General features: G+C 44.7%; 2 protein-coding genes and 1 non-coding gene across 7 annotated transcripts in view; 2 read left to right on the plus strand and 1 right to left on the minus strand.

Moving 5' to 3' along the window:
* LOC105472664 (SET domain containing 4) overlaps window positions 1–8,812 on the minus strand; it is a 25,516-nt gene extending 16,704 nt beyond the window's left edge. For 2 of the 5 annotated variants that reach the window (XM_024790046.2, XM_011726127.3), the window contains exons 1-4: window positions 8,453–8,812; window positions 7,002–7,110; window positions 4,949–5,044; window positions 1,711–1,748 (exon numbers count right to left, since the gene is read on the minus strand). In XM_024790046.2, coding sequence (XP_024645814.1) covers window positions 1,711–1,748; window positions 4,949–5,044; window positions 7,002–7,110; window positions 8,453–8,812 — 603 coding nt within the window. Of the gene's footprint in view, window positions 1–1,710; window positions 1,749–4,948; window positions 5,045–7,001; window positions 7,160–8,003 lie in introns of all 5 variants that reach the window. The other 3 variants (XM_071095689.1, XM_011726129.2, XM_011726128.3) reach the window with 3 other exon arrangements.
* Window positions 8,762–21,870, plus strand: LOC105472665 (carbonyl reductase [NADPH] 1). The gene is made up of 4 exons (XM_011726132.2): window positions 8,762–8,884; window positions 18,813–19,125; window positions 19,659–19,766; window positions 21,149–21,870. Exons 1-4 carry the CDS (start codon window positions 8,870–8,872, stop codon window positions 21,583–21,585), a joined length of 873 nt encoding a protein of 290 aa, XP_011724434.2. The 5' UTR covers window positions 8,762–8,869; the 3' UTR covers window positions 21,586–21,870.
* On the plus strand, window positions 14,872–14,974 carry LOC112425070 (U6 spliceosomal RNA). Its single transcript, XR_003016069.1, has one exon. It is a non-coding gene; the product is annotated as a U6 spliceosomal RNA (small nuclear RNA).
* Window positions 21,871–22,498: the final 628 nt, after the last annotated feature.

Genomic DNA, 22,498 nt, shown 5'->3' on the forward strand with positions numbered 1-22,498 from the left:
AGAAATTATATTTTCCTTTAATATTTTAAAAATTTATCTTTTTAGCACAACATTTTTAACAATTAAAATTACCTTTGGACCAGGCATAGTGGCTCATGCTTGTAATCCCAACACTTTGGGAGGCCGAGGCGGGCAGATCCTGAGGTCAGGAGTTCAAGACCAGCCTGGCCAACACGGTGAAACCCTGTCTCTAAAAACACAAAAAAATTAGCTAGGCTTGATGGCACACGCCTGTAATCTCAGCTATTCAGGAGGCTCAGGCAAGAGAATTGCTTGAACCCAGGAGACGGAGGTTGCAGGGAGCCAAGGTCATGCCACTGCACTCCAGCCTGGGCGACAGAGCAAGACTCTGTCTCAAAAAAAAAAAATTACTTTTTATCTACTAACAAAACAAACAAAAAAAAGATACCATTCCTTAGACTAAACATATGTACACATCTGAGTATGAGTTTTAAATAAAGAATTTTTTAAAGGACAATTTTTAAATAAAGGAAGAAATTAATTTCTAGGCCGGGCGCGGTGGCTCAAGCCTGTAATCCCAGCACTTTGGGAGGCCGAGACGGGCGGATCACGAGGTCAGGAGATCGAGACCATCCTGGCTAACACGGTGAAACCCCGTCTCTATTAAGAAATACAAAAAACTAGCCAGGCGAGGTGGCGGGCGCCTGTAGTCCCAGCTACTCGGGAGGCTGAGGCCGGAGAATGGCGTAAACCCGGGAGGCGGAGCTTGCAGTGAGCCGAGATCCGGCCACTGCACTCCAGCCTGGGTGACAGAGCGAGACTCCGTCTCAAAAAAAAAAAAAAAAAAAAAAAAAAAAAAAAAATTAATTTCTAGCTGTACAGAAAATCGTGCATTAGAGATCTTTAAAACAGGATCGGAAGAACGAAAAGAAACCTTGGAGGTCATCATTTACTTCCTCATTTTGTAGAGGAGGAAACGGAAGGCAAGGGTATGAGGGGGTCTCGGGTTGGGGCCCCCAGGCAGCTGAAGGCCACTCTGGCCCAAACCCGAGGCCTCATCCTCCCTTAGCTCTGGTTTCTACCTGCTGCACCACAACTGCCTCACAAACAGCAGCAGCTGCCTCAGCACACTTTAAACGTGATCTGACATGTAATGTGTTGTGGCAGAGATTGCTAGTTGCCTATCCCAACACGCCTTCTCACCCCGTCCTCACTAACAGAATCCTACTTAGAGGGCACGTGGCTGGGGAAAGGCCAGCACGGCTCTCCTCCCTTGCAGCTGGCTAGGGCTGTGTACCTGATCACCGGTCAAGGACAGAGGGACTGGAATTTCCTTAAAGGGAGGAAGCCTGCCCTTCCTCACCCCCTTGCTCTCTCCTGCTGCCCAAGTTCCAAGACCTGCACCCTGACCTGAGGGTGCAGTTCCCTTAAGGACATGAGAGAGCTGGAAGGAGCTGGGGCCTCCACGGACCATGGGACTGCCCCACCAGCTTGGGCCAGCCTACTCCAAGCTTGTTTCTATGAGTGAGAAAAAAATAAATTTCCATGCTGCTTAAGCACCTCAACTTTGGGCTTGTCTTTCATTGCAACAAACTTAATCCTAGTTGATAGAACCATATTCAAACATATCTATTAGGTAAGTAAGAAATGACTGTATGTCTGAAATTTTTTTAATCCACTTCATTTGAACCACAAAAACAAAGCAGCAAAATCTACACTGGGTTTCAAGGATCAAAGGAAAATTCTCACCTGCAAGGATGTTTGGCTCATCAGCCCTCTTCCTGTACCTAGGAAAGCAAAGACACAAAGAGTAAATCCTACTACACCTTCGAGGCCCTAGACATATCATTATGAAAAAAAAAAAAAAAAATGTGAACTTCAAAATTACACAAGGCTGAAGCTGGATGTGTCTGTCTTTGATTCCAAGGAGAAACAGGGAGTCAGAAAGCTATTCCAGAAAATGTCTTGACCTCCAGTGAGTTATAATCCTTGAAGGGCAAAGTCAGCTTCAGAGGTGAGACCTAAAGACCACCGTGGACTTGATACAGACCTACTCCTGGCCTCTTGCAGAAAGCTTTGGCTGGACTCTCTCCCCTGGGGCCTACTGGCCAATAAGGTGCTATTCCCAATGCCCAGCCAACCTCTGAGGCTAGAGCCCCAGGCCACTTATCCCCATTACCAGACTCAGCTCTCCGGAGTAAAAACCTTGAGACCCCTTTGATTGGCTGGCTGGCCAGTAAACCCCACTTAAGTCCCCACAAAGCCTGCAGACATCCTCCCCTCTCTGATCAGGTAACCCATGAGATGGGCTCTCCATGACCTGGTGAGCTCAGCTGGGTAGGTCAGCTCCAGCGGGTGCCTGTGAGCCAAGGCTCCAGCTGGAGCACAGTCACCACAGTAACCTCAGCAGCTGCATTAATACCCCACCAACTTCCAGAAGTTTCTCCCTCCATGCCTAAGCTTCTGCTCCTGGAGCAGTCAGACGAACACTGAAAGGATGCTCAGATGACAGCTTTTCTGGCAGGCATAGGTATTACATGATCATAAGAGGCCTAGAGCATTAACGTCTCCAATTCATCATTCCTCACCTTTCCTCTCTTAGCTGGGAGGGAAAATAATTCAGCCAAGTCAATGCAGGACTACTGGGAGCTCCTGGCTCACAGTGGGAACTCCTGCCTCAAGTCTTCATCAGTTTCCCGCAACTTGGATTTGATGCTCCTGTTTCATGGTGGGAATTCCTGCCTCAAGTCTTCCATCAGTTTCCTGGCAGGTTGGATTTGATGCTCCCGGTTCATGGTGGGAATTCCTGCCTCAAGTTCTCTATGGGTTTCCCAGCCAAGTTGGAGTTGATGAGTCCCAATTCATCTCCCCTCCCAGGAGGATACTGTCTGCTCACACAGCTGGTTCTAGTGTTGATAGCGTATTTCATTCATTTCGTGTACCGCATTGTGGAGTTAATCGCCCCTGTGCACCAGAACTCCTCCTAGAATCAATTACTAACGGGAAGATTTTCTTCTGCGTGGTTATCCTTCCAAAACCTTACGTGCTAATCTAAGTGGAAATTCTCTCCAAACATGTATGTGAACAAAAGCTGGCCTATGGAATACATCTAGAAGAGCCTTTACCTATATTTACATGATAGTGTTTAATATCAAAAAACACATAATAATCTACACTTACTTTCATTTTCATATTGCATATATTAGGCAAAGTAGAAGTGGCCATTAGGAGCTCGTAAGAGTAAAGCTTATTACAAATGTCTCAAAGCCTCAAAATTTCCACTATCATCAATCTACATGGGAGGCCCTGACCTGGCTAGCGCTTTTGGTGGTGAAAGGAAATGCTGGGGTCAGTTTCCAAAGCAGAAAAGAAGAGAGAGTCTAAAGATGGAATCCTGCTTAGGAGATTTCCTATGCCCCTCCACAAACTAAGATGAATTCCCCAGAGTTCATACATTTTGACTGAAGCCCAAAAATGTTACCTCCTATCATACACTGATTAGGAGCTAAAAACTATATGAAGCACTTACAGAAGGTTCCTTGTCCCCAGAACTGTAAGCACCGGGCTCAGGTCACTGCCAAGCCACTGTGCTTCTGCACCTGCATCGCCTGAAATCTGGGGCTGGGGCCAGGGCAAGTTGTTCTCACTTTTAAAAATAGGAACTCTTTACTGCTCCAAATTACAAACAGATTACCTACTCTCAGGTATTCCATCTACACCATCTGCTGATTCCTGCTTGATGATTTTAAACCCATCCTTCTTAGGGCAAATGACACCTGAGATGTGGGCAGGCCTTAGACACGGCAAGTCTACCTCTGACACTACTGACTCTCTTGATCATCTGGGGAAGAACTCTGTTCAGTATAATCTAAGAGTGTGGCTTTTACTGACCATCTTTGACACAGAAAAACAGAAAGGCAACCATTATGTTAGAGGCTGACAATATGGTTCATGACCATCAACTAGAAGGGGCCCTAAGAGAAAATGGCTCAAATCAAGCATTTTCGTTCAAAGTCATGATGTGTAACTGACTCATGGAAAACAACTTTACACACATCACCTCACTCAGCAAGGGGCACAAGTGGGAAATCATTTGCCTTGGTGGGGGGTATATGAGGAAGTTAATTTGCTCAAAGTTCAATTACCTAACGGGTACTTGAGTAATAATTCTGATGGACAATGGGAGCATTGTGTGGCATATGCCTTAACTTTTCTGTAAGGTGCAGCCTGCCCTGTGATGTAGAACTTTGGGGCCCTAATTGCACCACCATCTCTGTGCTGCAGCAGACTCCAAATCCTTGTAAAGAGCATCTTGGTCCTCCCTGTGGTTATCTCCCGCCCACCTGTGGAAGAGTGGAGTGGCCATGTATGCAGGCACACACCCAGAGCAAGCTGCCCAACCTCTGTGAGAGAATGTTCCAGAAGAAAGTGGTTTTTGGTTTTTGTTAGTTTTTTGAGACAAGGTCTCACTCTATCGCCCACGCTGGAGTGCAGGGGCATGATCATGACTCTCTGCAGCCTCAAACTCCCGGGCTCAAGCAATCCTCCCGCCTAAGCCTGTAGAGTAGCTGGGACTACAGGGCACACCACCGCGCCTGGCTAACTTTTGGACTTTTAGTAGAGACAGGATTTCGTCATTTTGGCCAGGCTGGTCTCAAACTCCCAAGCTCAAGTGATCTGCCTGCCTCAGCCTCCCAAAGTGCTGGGATTACAGACATGAGCCACTGCGCCTGGCAAAATGTTAACCTAACCTCCCTAATAAGCGCAAGTTCCAGAAGAGAACGTCAATCTACCTCAGCTCAGTGCTGAAGCCCACAGCTCTGCAATTAACTGGCCACACACAGGGGGCTCCTCCTCCAACCCAAGGGGAGCACAAGCAAACCAGCTGAGGGACAATATCTGCTGAGGCCCACTTGCAAGAGTGGCCCCTGCTGTCTACCTGGCTCTCGCATGGGAAAGGGCAGGACAGCTGAAGGCTAGATCTTACCTGGAAAACAAGCAGGCGCTAAGTTTGAATCTTGAAACTTCCTAGCTTTCAGCCACTTCCTTAGCTCTATAAATTCAGACTTGTGGCTCTCATTCACTATCAGGCAAGGAGAGAACAAATGGTGATTAAAACCACTATATAATCAGATTACCATTTTTAAAAGAACATGTCTGATGAAATGTGTCAGAGAGACTTGCACAATAGTGAGAACTGGTGTATCTAAACATAGAAAAGGTACAATAAAAACAGTATTGGCCAGGCACAGTGGCTCACATCTGTATTCCCAGCATTTGGGAGACCAAGGCGGGAGGGTTGCTTGAGGCCAGGAGTTTGAGACCAGCCTGGCCAACATAGAAAAACCCCACCTCTTAAGAAAAAAAAAAATACGGTATTGTAATCTAATAGGACCACCACTGTACATGTGATCCATCAACCAAAACATCCTTATGCAACATATGACTATATTCATTCAATGTAATCCTAATCAAAATTCAAGCAGGCTTTCGTACAGGAATTAACAAGCTGATCCCAAAACTCATATGGAAATGCAAAAAGCCTCGAATAGCCACGATGTCTTTGAAAGATTGATTTTAAAACTTATTCTAAATCTACAGTAATCAAATTACTGTGATATTGTCAAGACAGACAAATAGGTCAATGGAACAGGACAGAAAATTGGAAGAGGTCCATATGTAAATGAACAACTGATTTCTGACAAAGTGTGAAGGCAAATCAGTGGAAAAAGGTAGTCTTTTCAATAAATGATGATCCAACAACTGGATCTCCATAAGAGAAAAAACAAGTGAACTTATCCATATCTTGTACCATATTCAGTTGGATTTACATAGGACTTTCCAGATGGCCACTTTTGTATTGAACAAGATACAGTATCTTCTTCAGACAGGGTTACCCCGAATTTGAAGTGATACATTTACATCCAAACACTGATATCCTACAGGTGGCTGAAGGTCAAGACCAGAAAAAGAAACTTGGGAGTCACCCCCAGAGAAGACAGTTGAAACAATGAGTTAGATATCTTCACATTCCCACCAGGATCTAAAAGAATACAATGGCACCATTAAAAAGAGTGTTATAGGCCGGGCGCGGTGGCTCAAGCCTGTAATCCCAGCACTTTGGGAGGCTGAGGCGGGTGGATCACGAGGTCAGGAGATCGAGACCATCCTGGCGAACACGGTGAAACCCCGTCTCTACTAAAAAAATACAAAAAACTAGCCAGGTGAGTTGGCGGGCGCCTGTAATCCCAGTTACTCGGGAGGCTGAGGCAGGAGAATGGCATAAACCCGGGAGGCGGAGCTTGCAGTGAGCTGAGATCCGGCCACTGCACTCCAGCCTGGGCAACAGCACGAGACTCCGTCTCAAAAAAAAAAAAAAAAAAAGAGTGTTATTTAAGAAATATTCTCTCTGGGTTGGGCACAGCGACTCATGCCTGTAATCCCAGTGCTTTGGGAGGCCGAGGCAGGAGGACCACTTGAGCCCAGGAGTTCAAGACTGGCCTGGGCAACATAGTGAGACCCTGTTGCTAAAACTAATTTAAAAAAACATTAGCCGGATGGAGTGGCATGTACCTGTAGTCCGAGGTACTTGGGAGGCTGAGGCAGGAGGGAGGCTAAGGCAGGAGATCACTTGAGCCTGGCAGTTCAAGGCTGTAGAGAGCCATGATCACGCCACTGCACTCCAATCTGGGTAACAGACTGTACCTTGTCTCCAAAAAAAAAAAAAAAAAAAAAAGAAAAGAAAAAAGAAAGATTCTCTTTGAACACTGTGTGCCTTTGAGAAAAGCTATGTGTTAGGCCGAGCATGGTGGCTCATGCCTGTAGTCCCAGCAACTTGGGAGGCTGAGGCAAGAGAATCACTTGAACCTGGGAAGTGGAGGTTACAGTGAGCCAAGATCACACCACTGTACTCCAGCGTGGGCAACAGAGCAAGAATCCGTCTCAGAAAAAAAAGAAAGAAAGGAAAGCTACGTATGAACAAACAAGCAATCACAAAAGGATTTCTTTTTTCATCACTGTCACTAAAACAAAAACTGTACCTCCTCTTGGTTCAGAACTTCTGCAAAGTTTTCGTCTTCTGATCCGGCTTGTTCTCCCTTTTCCTTTCTGCATGCTAAAACTGTAGTTTCTTCTTTCTGAAACACAATTCTATTTTTTCAAAAAGGATAAAACTGTAATTTCTGTGGAAATGCTCAACCTAAAATAAAAAACATTTCTTTTACTTTCCAGTTATATGATAATCACTGTTCTTTGTACCTTTAAGTATACAAATGTATATTTTGGTAAACTGTTTCTCTCAAGTGTTTTTGTAAATGAAAGGTTTATACTGTAAGCTAAATCATGATCCCTACAGTTACAGAATTCCCATTATTATCAGTCCCTCTAAAACAGTTTTATCTTGCAGACCTAGTGACTACAGCTTAATCTACTAAAAATACAAAAAATAGCTGGGCGTGGTGGCACACGCCTGTAATCCCAGCTACTTGGGAGGCTGAGGCAGGAGAATCGCCTGAACCCGGGAGGGGGAGGTTGCAGTGAGCTGAGATCGCACTACTGCACTCCAGCCTGGGCGACAGAGCGAGGCTCCATCTCAAAAAATAAATGCATAAATAAAAATAAAAATAAAAACAAAATAAGGGCCGGGCATGGTGGCTCATGCCTGTAAACCCAGCACTTTGGGAGCCCGAGGCGGGCTGAGGTCAGGAGTTCGAGACCAGCCTGGCAAACATGGTGAAACCCCGTCTCTACTAAAAATACAAAACTTAGCCGGGACTGGTGGCAGGCACCTGTAATACCAGCTACTCGGGAGGCTGAGGCAGGAGAATCGCTTGAACTCAGGAGGCGGAGGTTGCAGCCAGACGAGATCACGCCACTGCACTCCAGCCTGGGCGACAGAGCGAGACTCTGTCACAGAAAAAAATAAATAAATAAAATTAAAATAAATCTACTTCTAAAATATACGGGGATAGAAATGAGTAAGAGACAAGAACTCCAGGCGGTATTAACACCGCACTTGAGCAGTATAAGGTTCATTATTTGACCTAACGAAAGTCGGCTAGTCCAGCTCCAGAGGCAAGCGCGGCTGGTTCGGTCCGGGTCCCAGCGCTCAGTCCAGAGACCGCGACGGAAAGTGTTTCCAAGACTCCCGGGCCCTCGCGCGAGCTGTCCACCCGCACCCTGCTGAGGACCACGAGGACACCGGCGACCGCCACAGACACAGGCACCCCACAGTCCTGAAACTCTAGCCGTGAGGCCGCCCTACGGTCCCACACACACCGCTCCCGCCGCCACAGTACAGCCAGGCGGGCATCGGACCCCAGGCCTCAGGCTCCTTAGCGTTACGCAGGGCGCCGGAGCAATACGCGCTAAGTGAACGACTCCACACGATGAGAGGTTACTACAGCGCACACGATAATGTCCGCCCTGGAGGAGACCTGCGACCTGAACTCAGTTCTTTTTACGCTGATGAATGAAAGACTAAGTAACTCACCAGCGAGACTTTGCTCCCGTTACCCGGGCAACTGGAGGCCCGACCCGGAAGTCCTACCAGCTCAGCTAGGCGCCAGCGGCCGTTTCCAAGATGGCGGCTGCAGTGGGCGGGCCCAAGGCACGTGGAAACGCCAAACGGCCCCAAGTGAACAAAAGTTAAAGGAACGGGCCAAAGCTGCAGAGAGAGAGGCTGAAGGTCGTCCCGCCCGCCTGGTGTCCTTAAGCAATCCAAGTCCTCAGTCTCCCGGGTCGGCCCCTTCCGCCGCGGGCGGCAGCTTCCGGCTCGCGCATGCGCAGTGTCCGCGGACTCGCCGCCAATGCCCAATAGTCTGGGACGAGGTCGGCACCCGTACACTCCCATAACCGCTACGTGGAGTGTGGGGTCAGAAAACCCAGTAACCTGGAATTTAGGCAAGAAATGTATAATTTAAAAGTAAGTAGGCCTCCCGAGTGCTTTATGAAATGTCGCTAGAACTCTTGGCTGTACAATTTGCCTGCTTTGCAGCTAGGGAAAATCTAGGACACATGGAGTTAAATGCTGGGCTAAGCCAGACCTTATCTGCATTTCTGTCTAGGTGCTAGGCTCTACACCTAGCACATCATTAAAATCCCACTTACCAGGGTTCTCAACAAAGGTAAAGGTTGCTAAAAGTTAACAGTGCAACATGTATTTAAAACTATTAAAGAGACAGTTTATGTGCAAGGGGTGCATAAGGAAAATAAAATACACTTTTGGTAAAAAGTGTATTTTGGTAGGCATAAGAACGTGGATTTTTAACCTATGTTAAAAGTTTAAAGAATTGTTTTTGAAGGTTTAAGCAAGTTTCGAAAGGTTAATTGTAAAGGAAATTCTGTGTGTAAACATTTTGGCTAAAGATTGAAGGGGTGTCATCCAGCTTTTCTGTAAATTAGGCATTAAAATAAAAGCACAACGGGTTTCTCTTAAAGCATTAACCTGTTCTTTAACAAAAATTATAAAGGGTTAAAAAGAGTCTATGAAAATCTTACCTCATCGTCAAACATTAAAATCGGGTAACTATGTCTACAAGGTTTTATTAAAATTGAGTTTAACATTAATAGCACACTAATATAAAGGTAAAATTTAGTTTATTTGGTATAAAATCATACAAGGAAGCATTGCTAAATATAAAATGGTATTTGGTTTTCTTTGATCTATATTTATATGATATGTTATTGATATGTTTTCCAGGGTTATAGGAGACTCTGATAATTCTGATATATCTTAGTGTACATTATCAGTAATAATTATAATTGTTATGTTAAACTTACTGTGTGCCACAGAGGTAACAGCTATCCTTGTCAATTGTGTCTTTACCTATGGCCACCCTAAAATTTTTCTCATCCATACAATTGTCTTATTTCGGCGCTCCTTAAAAGGTGGTTTTATGATCAGCTATAAAAGTCTAACAGGTGCTCTTGAATGCAGGTTTCTGATAACTTTGGAAATTGTAACATCAGAATGGAAGAAAAACGTTCAGAACTCTTGAAAAGCTAAAATTTTCATTAATATCAAGCAGGACAGGAATTAACTGCATGAACTAAACTAATAGGAGACTGTAGTAATCTTGATATTTCGCTTAAAATATTGCCAACGTTTTGTTTCGTTTTTCAAAGTTAAAGAAACTGTTCTTTGGAGATACTGACAGCTTTTAACAATTTAGTATGCGCCCATGAACAAAATTTGGAGCATACTTGTTTCTCTCTACCTGATTTTCTCCAGAATTTGGAAACTATCTGTGAGTATTCTTAAGTTATGGCAATATAGTTATTTGCATAAGTGCAATAAGTATCTGTTTTCTTTTGTAACAGGACACAATTGGAAAAACTGGTTATTTTACCAAGGCTTTGACTGGAATGGTGTGCTTTCCTTTGAGGAATCAAAATTTATGCCTGGCCGGGCGCGGTGGCTCAAGCCTGTAATCCCAGCACTTTGGGAGGCCGAGACGGGCGGATCACGAGGTCAGGAGATCGAGACCATCCTGGCTAACACGGTGAAACCCCGTCTCTACTAAAAATACAAGAAAATTAGCTGGGCGAGGTGGCGGGCGCCTGTAGTCCCAGCTACTCGGGAGGCTGAGGCAGGAGAATAGCGTGAACCCGGGGAGGCGGAGCTTGCAGTGAGCCGAGATCACGCCACTGCACTCCAGCCTGGGGCACAGAGCAAGACTCCGTCTCAAAAAAAAAAAAACTAAATTTATGAAGCCAATAAAGCCCTTGGAAACTGGCCTCATATTCTGTGTACAAAGTTCTTGTACAGGGTTTCTGATCTGTGGCAAGTAAAGAATGTCCCTTTCTAACAGGCCAGGAACCCCAGGTTATCTTGGGACCTCAAGAAGAGACAAATTCAACAACTCATAGGTATTTGATGGTACAAATCTGTGACTGGGCATGCCTTTAAAAAGGTCTCACCTCAGATTCTCTCTACAGAACAAAGTTCCATCAAAGCTAATTTAAAAGGCCTATGTAACAAATAATTATTCTTGCTGCACTGTATCCAGATAATTAAGCCACATATAATAAAGCAAACTAGGCCTACCATGATTTGTCTTTTAATAAAAATGGGAAACTGGAGAAAGAAAATTATGTTTCAAAAACTATAGCACACCTGTCATTAAATTCTAGTGTTTTTTTCAATTTTTGTTATTTTCTTCATTTTAAATTAAATTCTAATTGTTCTGGCTACAAGATTCCAAAATAAGCTGTGCTTTCTTAAAGCCCTAGAAGCTGAAAACTAGATGTTTCAGCAGATGCTGCCTCTAAGCCCCCCAACCATGACAGGAGAAAATCTCTTCACTGCTGGTGCTGACAACTAATAACTAAGGGTTCCCGGAATCCTTCCCACCAAGTCTAGTGAGTCCATGGAACCCAGGGTAATTAAGAGGGTATCTGTTACAGGAATCAACTCCTAAATACATCACAGGCAAGTCAAAGCCTGGAAAGCTAAGGAAGCAACCTGAGAGCCCAAAAAAAAATCTTAAATATTAATGTAAATAAATAGGAAATCATACACTGAAAATCATAAAAGATAAGTAACTAGGCTGGGTGCGGTGGCTCATGCCTGTAATCCCAGCACTATGGGAGGCCGAGGCAGGCAGATCACAAGGTCAGGAGTTCGAGACCAGCCTGGCCAATATGGTGAAATCCCGTCTACTAAAAATACAAAAATTAGCCAGATGTGGTGGTGTGCGCCTGTAGTCCCAGCTACTCGGGAGGCTGAGGCAGGAGAATCACTTAAACTCGGGAGGCGGAGGTTGCAGTGAGCCAAGACTGTACCATTGCACTGCAGTCTGGGTGACAAGAGCAAAGCTCCATCTCAAAAAAAAAAAAAATGAAGATAAGTGATAAGTAACCGAGAACTACTCACCTTAGTCTCATCCCTACCTCACCAAATAGTTTTTGTCATTCCTATCTCTCCTTTTAAGTCAAATGTGAAAACTTTTTAATGGAAATTACTTACTATACCACCCTTGTGGAAATTGCTTTACTCTACTATTTGCAGTAGGACTATATACTGTAGCACTCTCAGGGTGGAATATCGGACAGAAAATCTCAATTACTGTAGCATTTTGATTGATTATTATTAAGGAAAGGGCTAAAAAGGAAGTACCAAAACAACCAAATAAATGCTTGGTTTGGGAACAAAATCATAGCATGGGTCATTCCATTCCTGGGCCCTCTTCTAATAATATGCCTGGGACTAATGTTCTTACCCTGCCTAATTAACCTTTTTCAAAGATTTTTAACTGACAGGATCATGGCCATTTCACAAACAACTACCCAAAAACATCTATAGACGGCATTGCTCCTACAGTCAACCCAAGACCAGAAAACTCTCTGTACCCTCATCAGCAGGAAGTAGCCAGAAAGAAAATGCTGTCCCTCCTCCTTTTTGTAACTATAGGGTCTGGATTGACAGAGCAGGAGCATCGTCATCTTGGACAAGCCCCTCATGCTAAAGTTCACTTTAATAAAAAACTGCCTAAATCCAAAGGGCATCAGCCGAATGGCTAAGGTCAGCATGACCATAAATCACAAGTAACATCTCCAACCAGAAACATTCCAAACTCCTTCCTGACCAGAGACATGCTAGACCCTAGATAAAGCCCCCTCCAGGCCAGAAAAATGTCTGCCTCAAGATAACCTCCCCTCCTCCCCTTATGGCGGGATTCCAACCCCGCCATAAACTTATCCACACACATAAACATTCCAAGCTTGTGATAAGCCCCCTCACCCTAAAACCAATATATACTCTTAGTAAGAGAAAGGGCTCCGAACCAAAATGGGCCATCTAAAGTAAACCTGTTTCTAACTGCCAACGTATTTTTGCTTCTTTCCTCTTTCTCTAACTCTTACACAAAAGCCGTAACTACGGCTTTGATTAGACAAGAGACTGATTTCAACAACTTTCTCCCTATAAGAAGATCACGGACTATGGAATGGACTGGTTCTGGTTTACAGAGGCTGTGTACTTGTGTGCCTTGATGTCCTGAAAGACTTTTGACAGATAGGACCTAATCGTAATACACTTAAATGTCAAGTCACCATCCCAAACTGAATATACATGAGTCGTATGTTACATGCATGTTTCTTCAATATGCATGTATCAGGTCCACCTTCATGAATATTCATAGCCCCTCATGTAACCTGTTGAATGTGTAAGTTTAGCCAACCTGTGCAGTCTAAAGCTCCTGCCTCAAAGCCTCCCCCTTCAAAGTGCCTGTCTCTGAGTTTCTGCTGGAGTCAGCTCCCCAGCCTCCAGGATGGCTACCTTGCAGGTTGTACCCCTTTAGAAGAAATAAAGTCTCCATCTCCTTTTCTAAATTTATACATTGTGAGTTGTTTTTGTTTTTCTTTCTAAAAAAAAAAAAACACACACACACACAGTTCAAGACTACATGGCTAGGATGACCCTAACACCTAGTATGACTCTAGTCCCTTACTGAGAATGTTTAAGCTGCCAAAAAAAAATGTGGTTGTAATAACCAACTTCTGACAATAGGTCCCTGACTGCCCTTTCTTAAAGCATTTACTGAAAACGGCTTACAGCTGTGAATTCTTCCTCTGACCCTTTGAGATGTATGTCCTACTCAGGAGTGTTTTTTGGCCAGGTGAGGTGGCTTACGCCTGTAATCCCAGAACTTTGGGAGGCCAAGGCGGGCAGATCACCTGAGGTCAGGAGTTCGAGACCAGCCTGGCCAACATGGTGAAACCCTTTCTCTACTAAATATACAAAAAGTTAGCCAGGTGTGGTAGCGCATGCTTGTAGTCCCAGCTACTTGAGAGGCTGAGGCACGAGAATCTCTTGAACCTGGGAGGCAGAGGTTGCAGTGAGCCAAGATTGCACCACTGCACTCCAGCCTGAGACAGAAATGAGAAACTCCGTCTCAAAAAAAAGAAAAGAAAAAGAATGTCTTTCTCAGACCTGAAAGCCATTCCTCTGAAATGTAATCATCAGAAATGATAGGGCCCCTGTCTTTCAGTCTTTGTAGTGGGAGAATAGAATCCCAACTTTGCTAATTGCCAGCTAACAGACAAAGCTGGCCTAACCAACATTTCCACTGAGCAATCCTTGGTAATTTGTCATTTCCCTAATTCCTCCCCCTTCCTGATCCTTCATTCTGCCTTTAAAAGGCACAGTCACCTCCGTACAAATGAAAGTTCATTTACACTAGACCCTCTTTCTATTATAGTAGTTCATTATTGACTAAAATCTGTCCTTACCACCTTAGTGTCTGGCTTTGTCTTTCACAGAATTCAGCAAATTGCTTGAGTTACATAACTACTAAGCACCTAAGCCACAGATTGATTCCAGGTCTCAAAGTCCATGGTCTACCACTTTAAAAAGGCTTATTGAATATCCTAAACAAACATAAAATGAAAGAGGAACACAGTCAGTGTCAAGCAGAGCTCCATGAGAGTAAATAATCAAAGGAACAACCCAGAGAACCTCACAATTCAAAATTTAAGAATATTATTTTCCAACATCTTTTAATATATACCATGGAACTGTGTTTTAGGGTATTTTGTTTTTGTTTTTAGATTCAGGGGGTACATGTGCAGGTTTGTTACATCAGTATATTGCCTGATGCTGAGGTTTGGGCATCTAATGATCCCAAGTAGAAAACATAGTACCCAATAGGTCGTTTTTCAATCCTTACCCACTCTCCCCCTTTTGGAATCCCCAGTGTTATTGTTCCCTTCTTTGTGTCCCTGTGTACTCAAATGTTTAGCTCCCACTTATAAGTGAAAACATGCATTATTTGGTTTTCTTTTTCTGCGTTAATTCACCTAGCACAATAGCCTCCAGCTGCATCCATGTTGCTGCAAAGGAAATGATTCCATTCTTTTTTGTGACTGTGGGAACTGTGTTCTTTAATTGCTTTAAACTAGTGGGTAGTAGTGCTCGTTTGGGCAGCATATATACTAAAACTGGAATGATACAAGATTAGCATGGTGCCTGTAGAAGGATGGCATGCAAATTCATGAAGTGTTCTATTAAAAAACAAAAAAAAGGTGGGTAGTAAAGATGAATTCATTCCACAGGTTAATTGGTATTATAAAATTCTTGATCTATATAGCAGCCAATATAGTCTCAGACTTTTGATTCTCACAACTAAGGCATGTCTTCCAACTTAGCCAATAGCAGAGCAGTAATAGCAGAGATCTGGAAACTCCATCTTTTAAATTTCTGTTTTCTTAAATTGTTCAGAATCCAGACAAGGTGCTGCATATTGGAGGCTCCTCACATATAGCACCAGAATCAAGACCCAGATATAACAGAGAAAACAATACAAAATCATCCAAGTAGAGCTTAATTCACAGGCTTTAAATTGTGCTTTTCAAAAACAAATTTTCAAAAAGTTTCCCATAGTCAAACCCATCAGACATTTATGATTCTTCCCTTATTTTTATGCTTATAAAATAAAGCATTTTCCCCTATTGAAAATAAAAGTTACTTTTGTTTTAGTTGTTCTATGGATTCATTTATAAATCACTGTTTCTCTTTCTGTCTCCAGAAATTATTTAGTGTATGTTGTAAGGGATCTTTTTTCTTTCCAATCACTATGCCCTTTCCCCAGTGCCAATTTTGGAATAATTATTTCCCTCACTAGTTGTTAAGGCCACCTTTATCATACAGTAAATTCTTGTTAATACATATTTTATATATTTTCCGGAGCATCCTGCCCAATGTACCTGTCAATTCTTATGTTGGTACCTGTCCTAAAAAAATAAACAAATCAGACTCAAACTCATGATTCATGCCCTCATAGGATTTGCCTTTTGAAACAGCAGGACCCTCACGCTGTCCAAAGTTCCCTGTACACCATGTTCTATTGTGACTGGCCCTCTTAATAAATTTAATCCATCCCACTCTTAACACTGACTCACACCAGCTACAGAAGACAGTAGCTGATGAAGTGGAGAGAACCCAGCCAATGACAGACCCAACCCCACACCCTGGGATAGGAAAGAAAATCCAAAACAGAGCTCTGAATTATCCTGAGTGGAAAAAAACAAAACAAAACAAAACGAAAGACTACAAACTGTATGACTCCATCTATGTAACATTTTTGAAACAACAAACTTGTAGAAATGGTGAACAGATTAGTGGGTGCCATGAAATAGAGTCGGTTTGGGGAGTAATAGGTATGTTTGGTGATAAAAGTGCAACAGGAGGGCTCTTTGTGCTAATGGAAACATACTCATTTAACTGTAGTGGTGGATACACAAACCAACATTTGATAAAATTATATAGGACTAAATACATATACAAAGTACACATCAAACTGGGGAAATCTGAGTATGATTGGTGGACTATTTTGTTGTCAATATCTTCATTGTGATGCTGTACTATACTTCTGCAATATGTTACTATTGAGTGAAACTGAGTAAAGGGTAAGGAATCTCTGTATTATTTCTTACAACTGCATATGAATCTATAATTAGCTCAACAAAAATTTCAGTTGAAAAAAACAAGGGTCTTTCCTTGATTACTAACTTGTTTTAAAGCAACTGATTGGAATCCTACCTTGAAATTGCAATGTAATTGCAATCTATTTAAAGCAGTGCTGTTCAACAGACCTTTCTGCAAGGATGGAAATATCCTAAATCTATACTGCCCAATACAGTAACCACTAACACATGCAAATATTGAGCACCGGAGATGTGGCTAGTGCAACTAAAAAACTGAATTACAAATATCGCTTAATTTGAATTTATGTTTAAAAGGCCACCTGTGATAGTGGCAACCTATGGGACAGCACAGAAATGAAACTTGACCTTATCCCCGATTCCCTTGTAAGTAGGAAGGAAGAACACTCATTTTGAAACCATGCAATTGTCCCATAGGACGGATGTTTATGGTCTTTTTTTTTTTTTTTTTTTTTTGAGACGGAGTCTTGCTCTGTTGCCCAGGCTGGAGTGCAGTGGCGTGATCTCGGCTCACTGCAACCTCTGCCTCTGGGGTTCAAGCAAGCAAGTCTCTGCTTCAGCCTCCCAAGTAGCTGGGATTACAGGCGCCTGCCACCACACCCAACTAATTTTTGTATTTTTTTTTTTAGTAGAGATGGGGTTTCACCATGTTGGCCAGGCTGGTCTTGAGTTCCTGACCTCATGATCCACCTGCCTCAGCCTCCCAAAGTGCTGGGATTACAGGTGTGAGCCACCGCGTCTGGCCTGGTCTCCTTTAAATAAACAAATTGACTCTCCCAGTCTAAAAACTTGAGAAATTTACATTTGTCTTATCTGAGTTCCTTTCTCAGGAAACTAGCCATCAGACCTCCCAGGTAGCACCTAGGAACTGAAACTTATCAGATCACCACATCTGGACAATCAGATGCCAGACCCCTCACCTCTAACAATTTCCTAACTGATGCCTGTTGATCCACTCCTCCTCATCTCTCCCCAAATCCTGCTGTTTTTGCACATGCAGTTACATTTCTTCCCTGCTATATCCTAATTTTAATCAGTTGAGAAGATAGATTTGAGACTGATCTCCCCCCATAGGCTGTAGCACCCAAATAATGCCTTCTTCTCTGACAATAATGGGGTCTCAGTGATAGGCTTTCTGTGCTGTGAACCACCGGACCTAGACTGAACCCCTGGCATTTCTCTATTTCCCACCACTGAACTAAGTTATAAACTCTCAGGATAGATCTCTGTTTCTTCATTTTAAGATGGGGATTAAAAGGTACATCCTGGAGTGTTATTTTCAGTGTAAAATATGGCTGTGAAACCTCCTACACCTATGCACAGGTAAACTGATGGCCCTGCAAATGCCCAGAGAAGTCACCTTGTAAAGATTTAATGAATGTTTCCCACCATTATTGGAAAATCTGGCTAAGTCAGTAGCTTTGTTTTCATATACTTAGGGGGGAAATCAACAAAAACTTGATACCCTGTCATTTCCTTCCAGTTTCTTCTGCAACTCTAGCTCCAAAGACTGCAGTTCCTGCAGTATATATATATATATATATATATATATATATATATATATATATATATATTTTTTTTTTTTTTTTTTTTTTTTTTTTAGACGGAGTCTCGCTGTGTCTCCCAGGCTGGAGTGCAGTGGCGTGATCTCGGCTCACTGCAAGCTCCGCCTCCCGGGTTCACGCCATTCTCCCGCCTCAGCCTCCCAAGTAGCTGAGACTACAGGCGCCCGCCACCACGCCCGGCTAGTTTTTTGTATTTTTAGTAGAGACGGGGTTTCACCATGTTAGCCAGGATAGTCTCGATCTCCTGACCTCGTGATCCACCCGCCTCGGCCTCCCAAAGTGCTGGGATTACAGGCTTGAGCCACCGCGCCCGGCCTTTTTTTTTTTTTTAACAGGAAAAAAAAACATGCAAATGTACTATTTCTTCAAACACAACTAGGAATGATTGAACAGCTGGGGGAATAGGAAGAAAACCCCTCAGAGAACCAAGGACAAGCAGTGGCACATGGCCACTACGAATGGTTCTTCACTGCTATGTGGGCAGCCGGCAGCCAGCAGCTAGAGTCCGTCCTCGCTCTTCAGCCAGCAGTTCTGCAAAGTCAGGCCAGCTGGCTGTCCGCCCGCGGGCTCGCTCTTCAGCCAGCAGGTTCTGCAAAGTCAGGCCAGCTGGCTCTCCGCCCGCTCGGCACCCAGGCGAAGTTCGGGTGGGGAGGGGTAGGGGTGGTTCCGCTCCGCCCCGCCCCGCGCCCGCCCCTCCCCGCTAGGGGCGGGGCCTGCGCCTGCGCGCTCAGCGGCCGGGCGTGTAACCTACGGGTGGGCGCCCCACGCCCGCCAGATTCGCGCAGTCTCTGGGATACACGCCGCGCATCTCCAGGGCCTGAGCCAGGTCTGTTCTTCACGCAGGTGTCCCGCGCGTCCCATTCAGCCATGAAGTCCGGCATCCGTGTAGCGCTGGTGACTGGAGGCAACAAGGGCATCGGCTTGGCCATCGTGCGCGACTTGTGCCGGCTGTTCTCGGGGGAAGTGGTGCTCACGGCGCGGGACGTAGCGCGGGGCCAGGCAGCCGTGCAGCAGCTGCAGGCGGAGGGTCTGAGCCCACGTTTCCACCAGCTGGACATCGACGACCTGCAGAGCATCCGCACCCTGCGCGACTTCCTGCTCAAGGAGTACGGGGGCCTGGACGTGCTGGTCAACAACGCGGGCATCGCCTTCAAGGGTACCGGGAGGGGACGTGGCCTCCCCGACGTGGGCTGCTCCTGTCGAAGAAGCGCTGCACTGGGGCTCCTACCGGCTGCGGGGTCCGGAAGGACTCCCTAGGGAGGAGAGGGAGGAGCTGGGAGATGTAGGGAGTGCAGAAACCTTAGAGAAAGGGAGTTTTCCAGCCAAAGGGAACTTTGTGTTTCCCTGGCTCGGACTTTTGGGGATCTCTTTCAGATTTTCTGCAGTTTTTCTGAATTGAGCTTTAAGGCCATTGAATGAATTTTGAACTGATTTTAAAATAAACGATAAATTGCAAAAAGAAAAAATGGTTATGCCAAGATCCAGTGTGTGCGCCCTTCATCCTCTTTCCCCCAATGGTACCATCTTACAAAAACACTAGAACGTTATCAAACCAATAGATTGGCACAATACTGTAACCAGACACAGACTTTAGACAGAAGGCACTAATTTTTTATTTTTAGTATCATTCTATAGAATTTTACCTTGTGGGTACAATGTGTTAACTATGTTCTCTTTTTCTCCTAAAAGTTGCTGATCCCACACCCTTTCATATTCAAGCGGAAGTGACGATGAAAACAAACTTCTTTGGTACCCGAGATGTGTGCACAGAATTACTCCCTGTAATAAAACCCCAAGGTGAGTCTGATGGGAAACAGCGCACCTTCTCTTTGGGGCTTGACTCTGGCCCCTGCTTGTCTGGGATTTCTCCTACAGGCTCCTGCTTCCTCTCCATGCTGCATGTGCACTGACCTCTGTGCTTTGTCTCCTGCCAGCTGATAGGTGCCATTCTGCCTCAGGACTTTGTCCTCACTTCTCCCACTCCCATGGCCATTCGTCCTCCCCATCCCACTGGTCTTTGCACACCTGGCTAACTCTCTTAGCCTTCAGGTCTTAGCTCAAACGTCTCCTGAGAGATGCTCTTTCTTTGCTCCATGCCTCTCCGCGTGGGAGTCCATCCTGTACCCTTTCTCTGCTCTTTCAGAGAGATGTTATTCAGGCTGGTGGAACCTTTACTACCACCAGTTCATTAGGCCCTTCTAATACCTGTCACCTGTCTGGAACACTCCTTAAGCTCCCGACCACATAGTTGTCTTGCTGCCTTTCCGTCTCTTTCTGATGCCTTTCCCCACAATCTAAGATGTTTCCAGAGGATCCCTGTCCTTTTCCCTAAGTTATCTGGGACACAGACCCCACCACCTACCCACCAGGATCGTGCAGGTCACCATGCCCCACCCCTCATAATCACTTACTAGGTCCTAGGAGTTGTGCCCACTGAGTTCCTCCTGAATCCATCTCTCCGGCTTTACAGCAGGCCCTCACCTGTCCCTCTGGACAACTGCAAACCCTCACAGGGCACCTCTGGTCTTGAGTCTTTTCCTTTCCCAGCATCCTGCATGCTGTCTGCATGGTCATGCCGCTCCCAAAAATCCTTCAGGAGGAAAGTCCAAGCCCTTAGCATGGCACACAGAGATGTCCATAATCTGCCGCTGCTTAACTCCGGGCCCATTTTAACTCCCCTTCAACGTGCTCAAGGTGCTGGATACGACTATCACATTTCTTTGGTTGTAAACTGCTGTAATGGTTACCCTAAGTAATGGGACAGGAGATGAACCCACCCATTAAATAAAGCAGCAATTAAGCAGCTACTTTTAGAAAAATTTAAATGTGTGGCTTCGAGTTGGGTACTTGCATGTACAGCTTACTCTCAGCTTTTATCCTGTTTCCCTGTCCTGTCATCCTATTAAGTTGTGCTACTTCTAAGGCTCTGGTTCACCAGGACCTCAAAGGGCAGCTCTTCCAAATCTCACCTGACTCTACTCAGCCAAAATTTGAAGGCAGGAATGAAGTTCTTTATGCAACTACCACCACACTTGCTATGCGCATTCCTCTTAGAACTCATACCAGTAACTGTCTCTCATATGAAAATTTTCTGCTTCAAAATCCCTGCAAATTTGGCATTCACCTTTCTACAGGATTGTTGCACACCTTTCTACATAATGCTTTGTGGTGTATCTTAGGGAGAGTGGTGAACATATCTAGCATGATGAGTCTCAGAGCCCTTAAAAGCTGCAGCCCAGAGCTGCAGCAGAAGTTCCGCAGTGAGACCATCACCGAGGAGGAGCTGGTGGGGCTCATGAACAAGTTTGTGGAGGATACCAAGAAGGGAGTGCACCAGAAGGAGGGCTGGCCCAGCAGCGCATACGGAGTGACGAAGATTGGCGTCACCGTTCTCTCCAGGATCCACGCCAGGAAACTGAGTGAGCAGAGGAAAGGGGACAAGATCCTCCTGAATGCCTGCTGCCCAGGGTGGGTGAGAACCGACATGGCGGGACCCAGTGCCACCAAGAGCCCAGAAGAAGGAGCAGAGACCCCTGTGTACTTGGCCCTTTTGCCCCTGGATGCTGAGGGTCCCCATGGACAATTTGTTATGGAGAAGAGAGTTGAACAGTGGTGAGCTGGGCTCACAGCTCCATCCATGGGCCCCATTTTGTACCCTGTCCTGAGTTGGTCTAAAGGGCACTTACAAAGTCATAAATATCCTTATATAAGAAAAAAAAAGATCTCTTATCAATTAGTACTCACTAATATACTACTAATTGAGCAGCCTACACACTCAGTTGACTACCTAAATCTGTCAGGTCTTTTGTGGTTTCCTCTGATGCAGGGAGAGGAAAAATTGTAATTGATGAAAATAATGAATGAAAATCAACAGATGAATAAATGGTTCTTTATAAGTGTCCATTTGTATGGATTGTTTAGATGCTAAATAATCTTTGTCTCAAGTACAATCAACCTAAAAGGTCGAGGGAAGGGACAGTACAACTCGGTGAGCGAACTCAGAGAGTAAATAAAGAGCCAGTTAGTCAATAGTTTCAATGTCGTAGGTCAAACAATGCATTGGAACTCCCCATATCCACATTATGTAACACAAGCTGACAGCATGTAAGCCTGTGAACATAGCTGGCTCTGGCCCTTCCCAGCCTCTAGGAAAACATGGACAGTACCACAAAGGCAAAGGCAGCTGACTTGGTTTCTTTAAAAAGCCAGAGTCATTGGGGAAAAACAGCTAGTTGCAATGTGTGAAACGTGAGTGTGCACTTGCATGAAATACCGAGCTGATGAGGGACCTATCAGATCTCCATAGGAATGTTATTTATGTAGAGATGAAGTGTCATGAGGTGTACAACATAAATGTGTTTCAGCACAGCATCTACAGACGACCAGATAAGGCAAATGTGACAAAATGTGCACGTTGTTGAACTTTGGTGAGTGTATGGGTATCTGTTATTCTATTCTTGCAACTTTTCTGTTTGTTGAAAGCTTTCAAAACCTGGGGGTTGGGAGTGGAAACTCCTAGCTCTGCCCTC

The sequence above is a fragment of the Macaca nemestrina genome, chromosome 4 (genome assembly GCF_043159975.1).
Source record: "Macaca nemestrina isolate mMacNem1 chromosome 4, mMacNem.hap1, whole genome shotgun sequence".
Taxonomy (NCBI): domain Eukaryota; kingdom Metazoa; phylum Chordata; class Mammalia; order Primates; family Cercopithecidae; genus Macaca; species Macaca nemestrina.

Excerpts from the sequence above, each read along its gene's own strand:
- LOC105472665 (XM_011726132.2), top strand. Across the intron at positions 19,126-19,658 it reads CGCGGGCATCGCCTTCAAGG|TTGCTGATCCCACACCCTTT; the intron begins GTACCGGGAGGG and ends TTCTCCTAAAAG. Across the intron at positions 19,767-21,148 it reads CCCTGTAATAAAACCCCAAG|GGAGAGTGGTGAACATATCT; the intron begins GTGAGTCTGATG and ends GGTGTATCTTAG.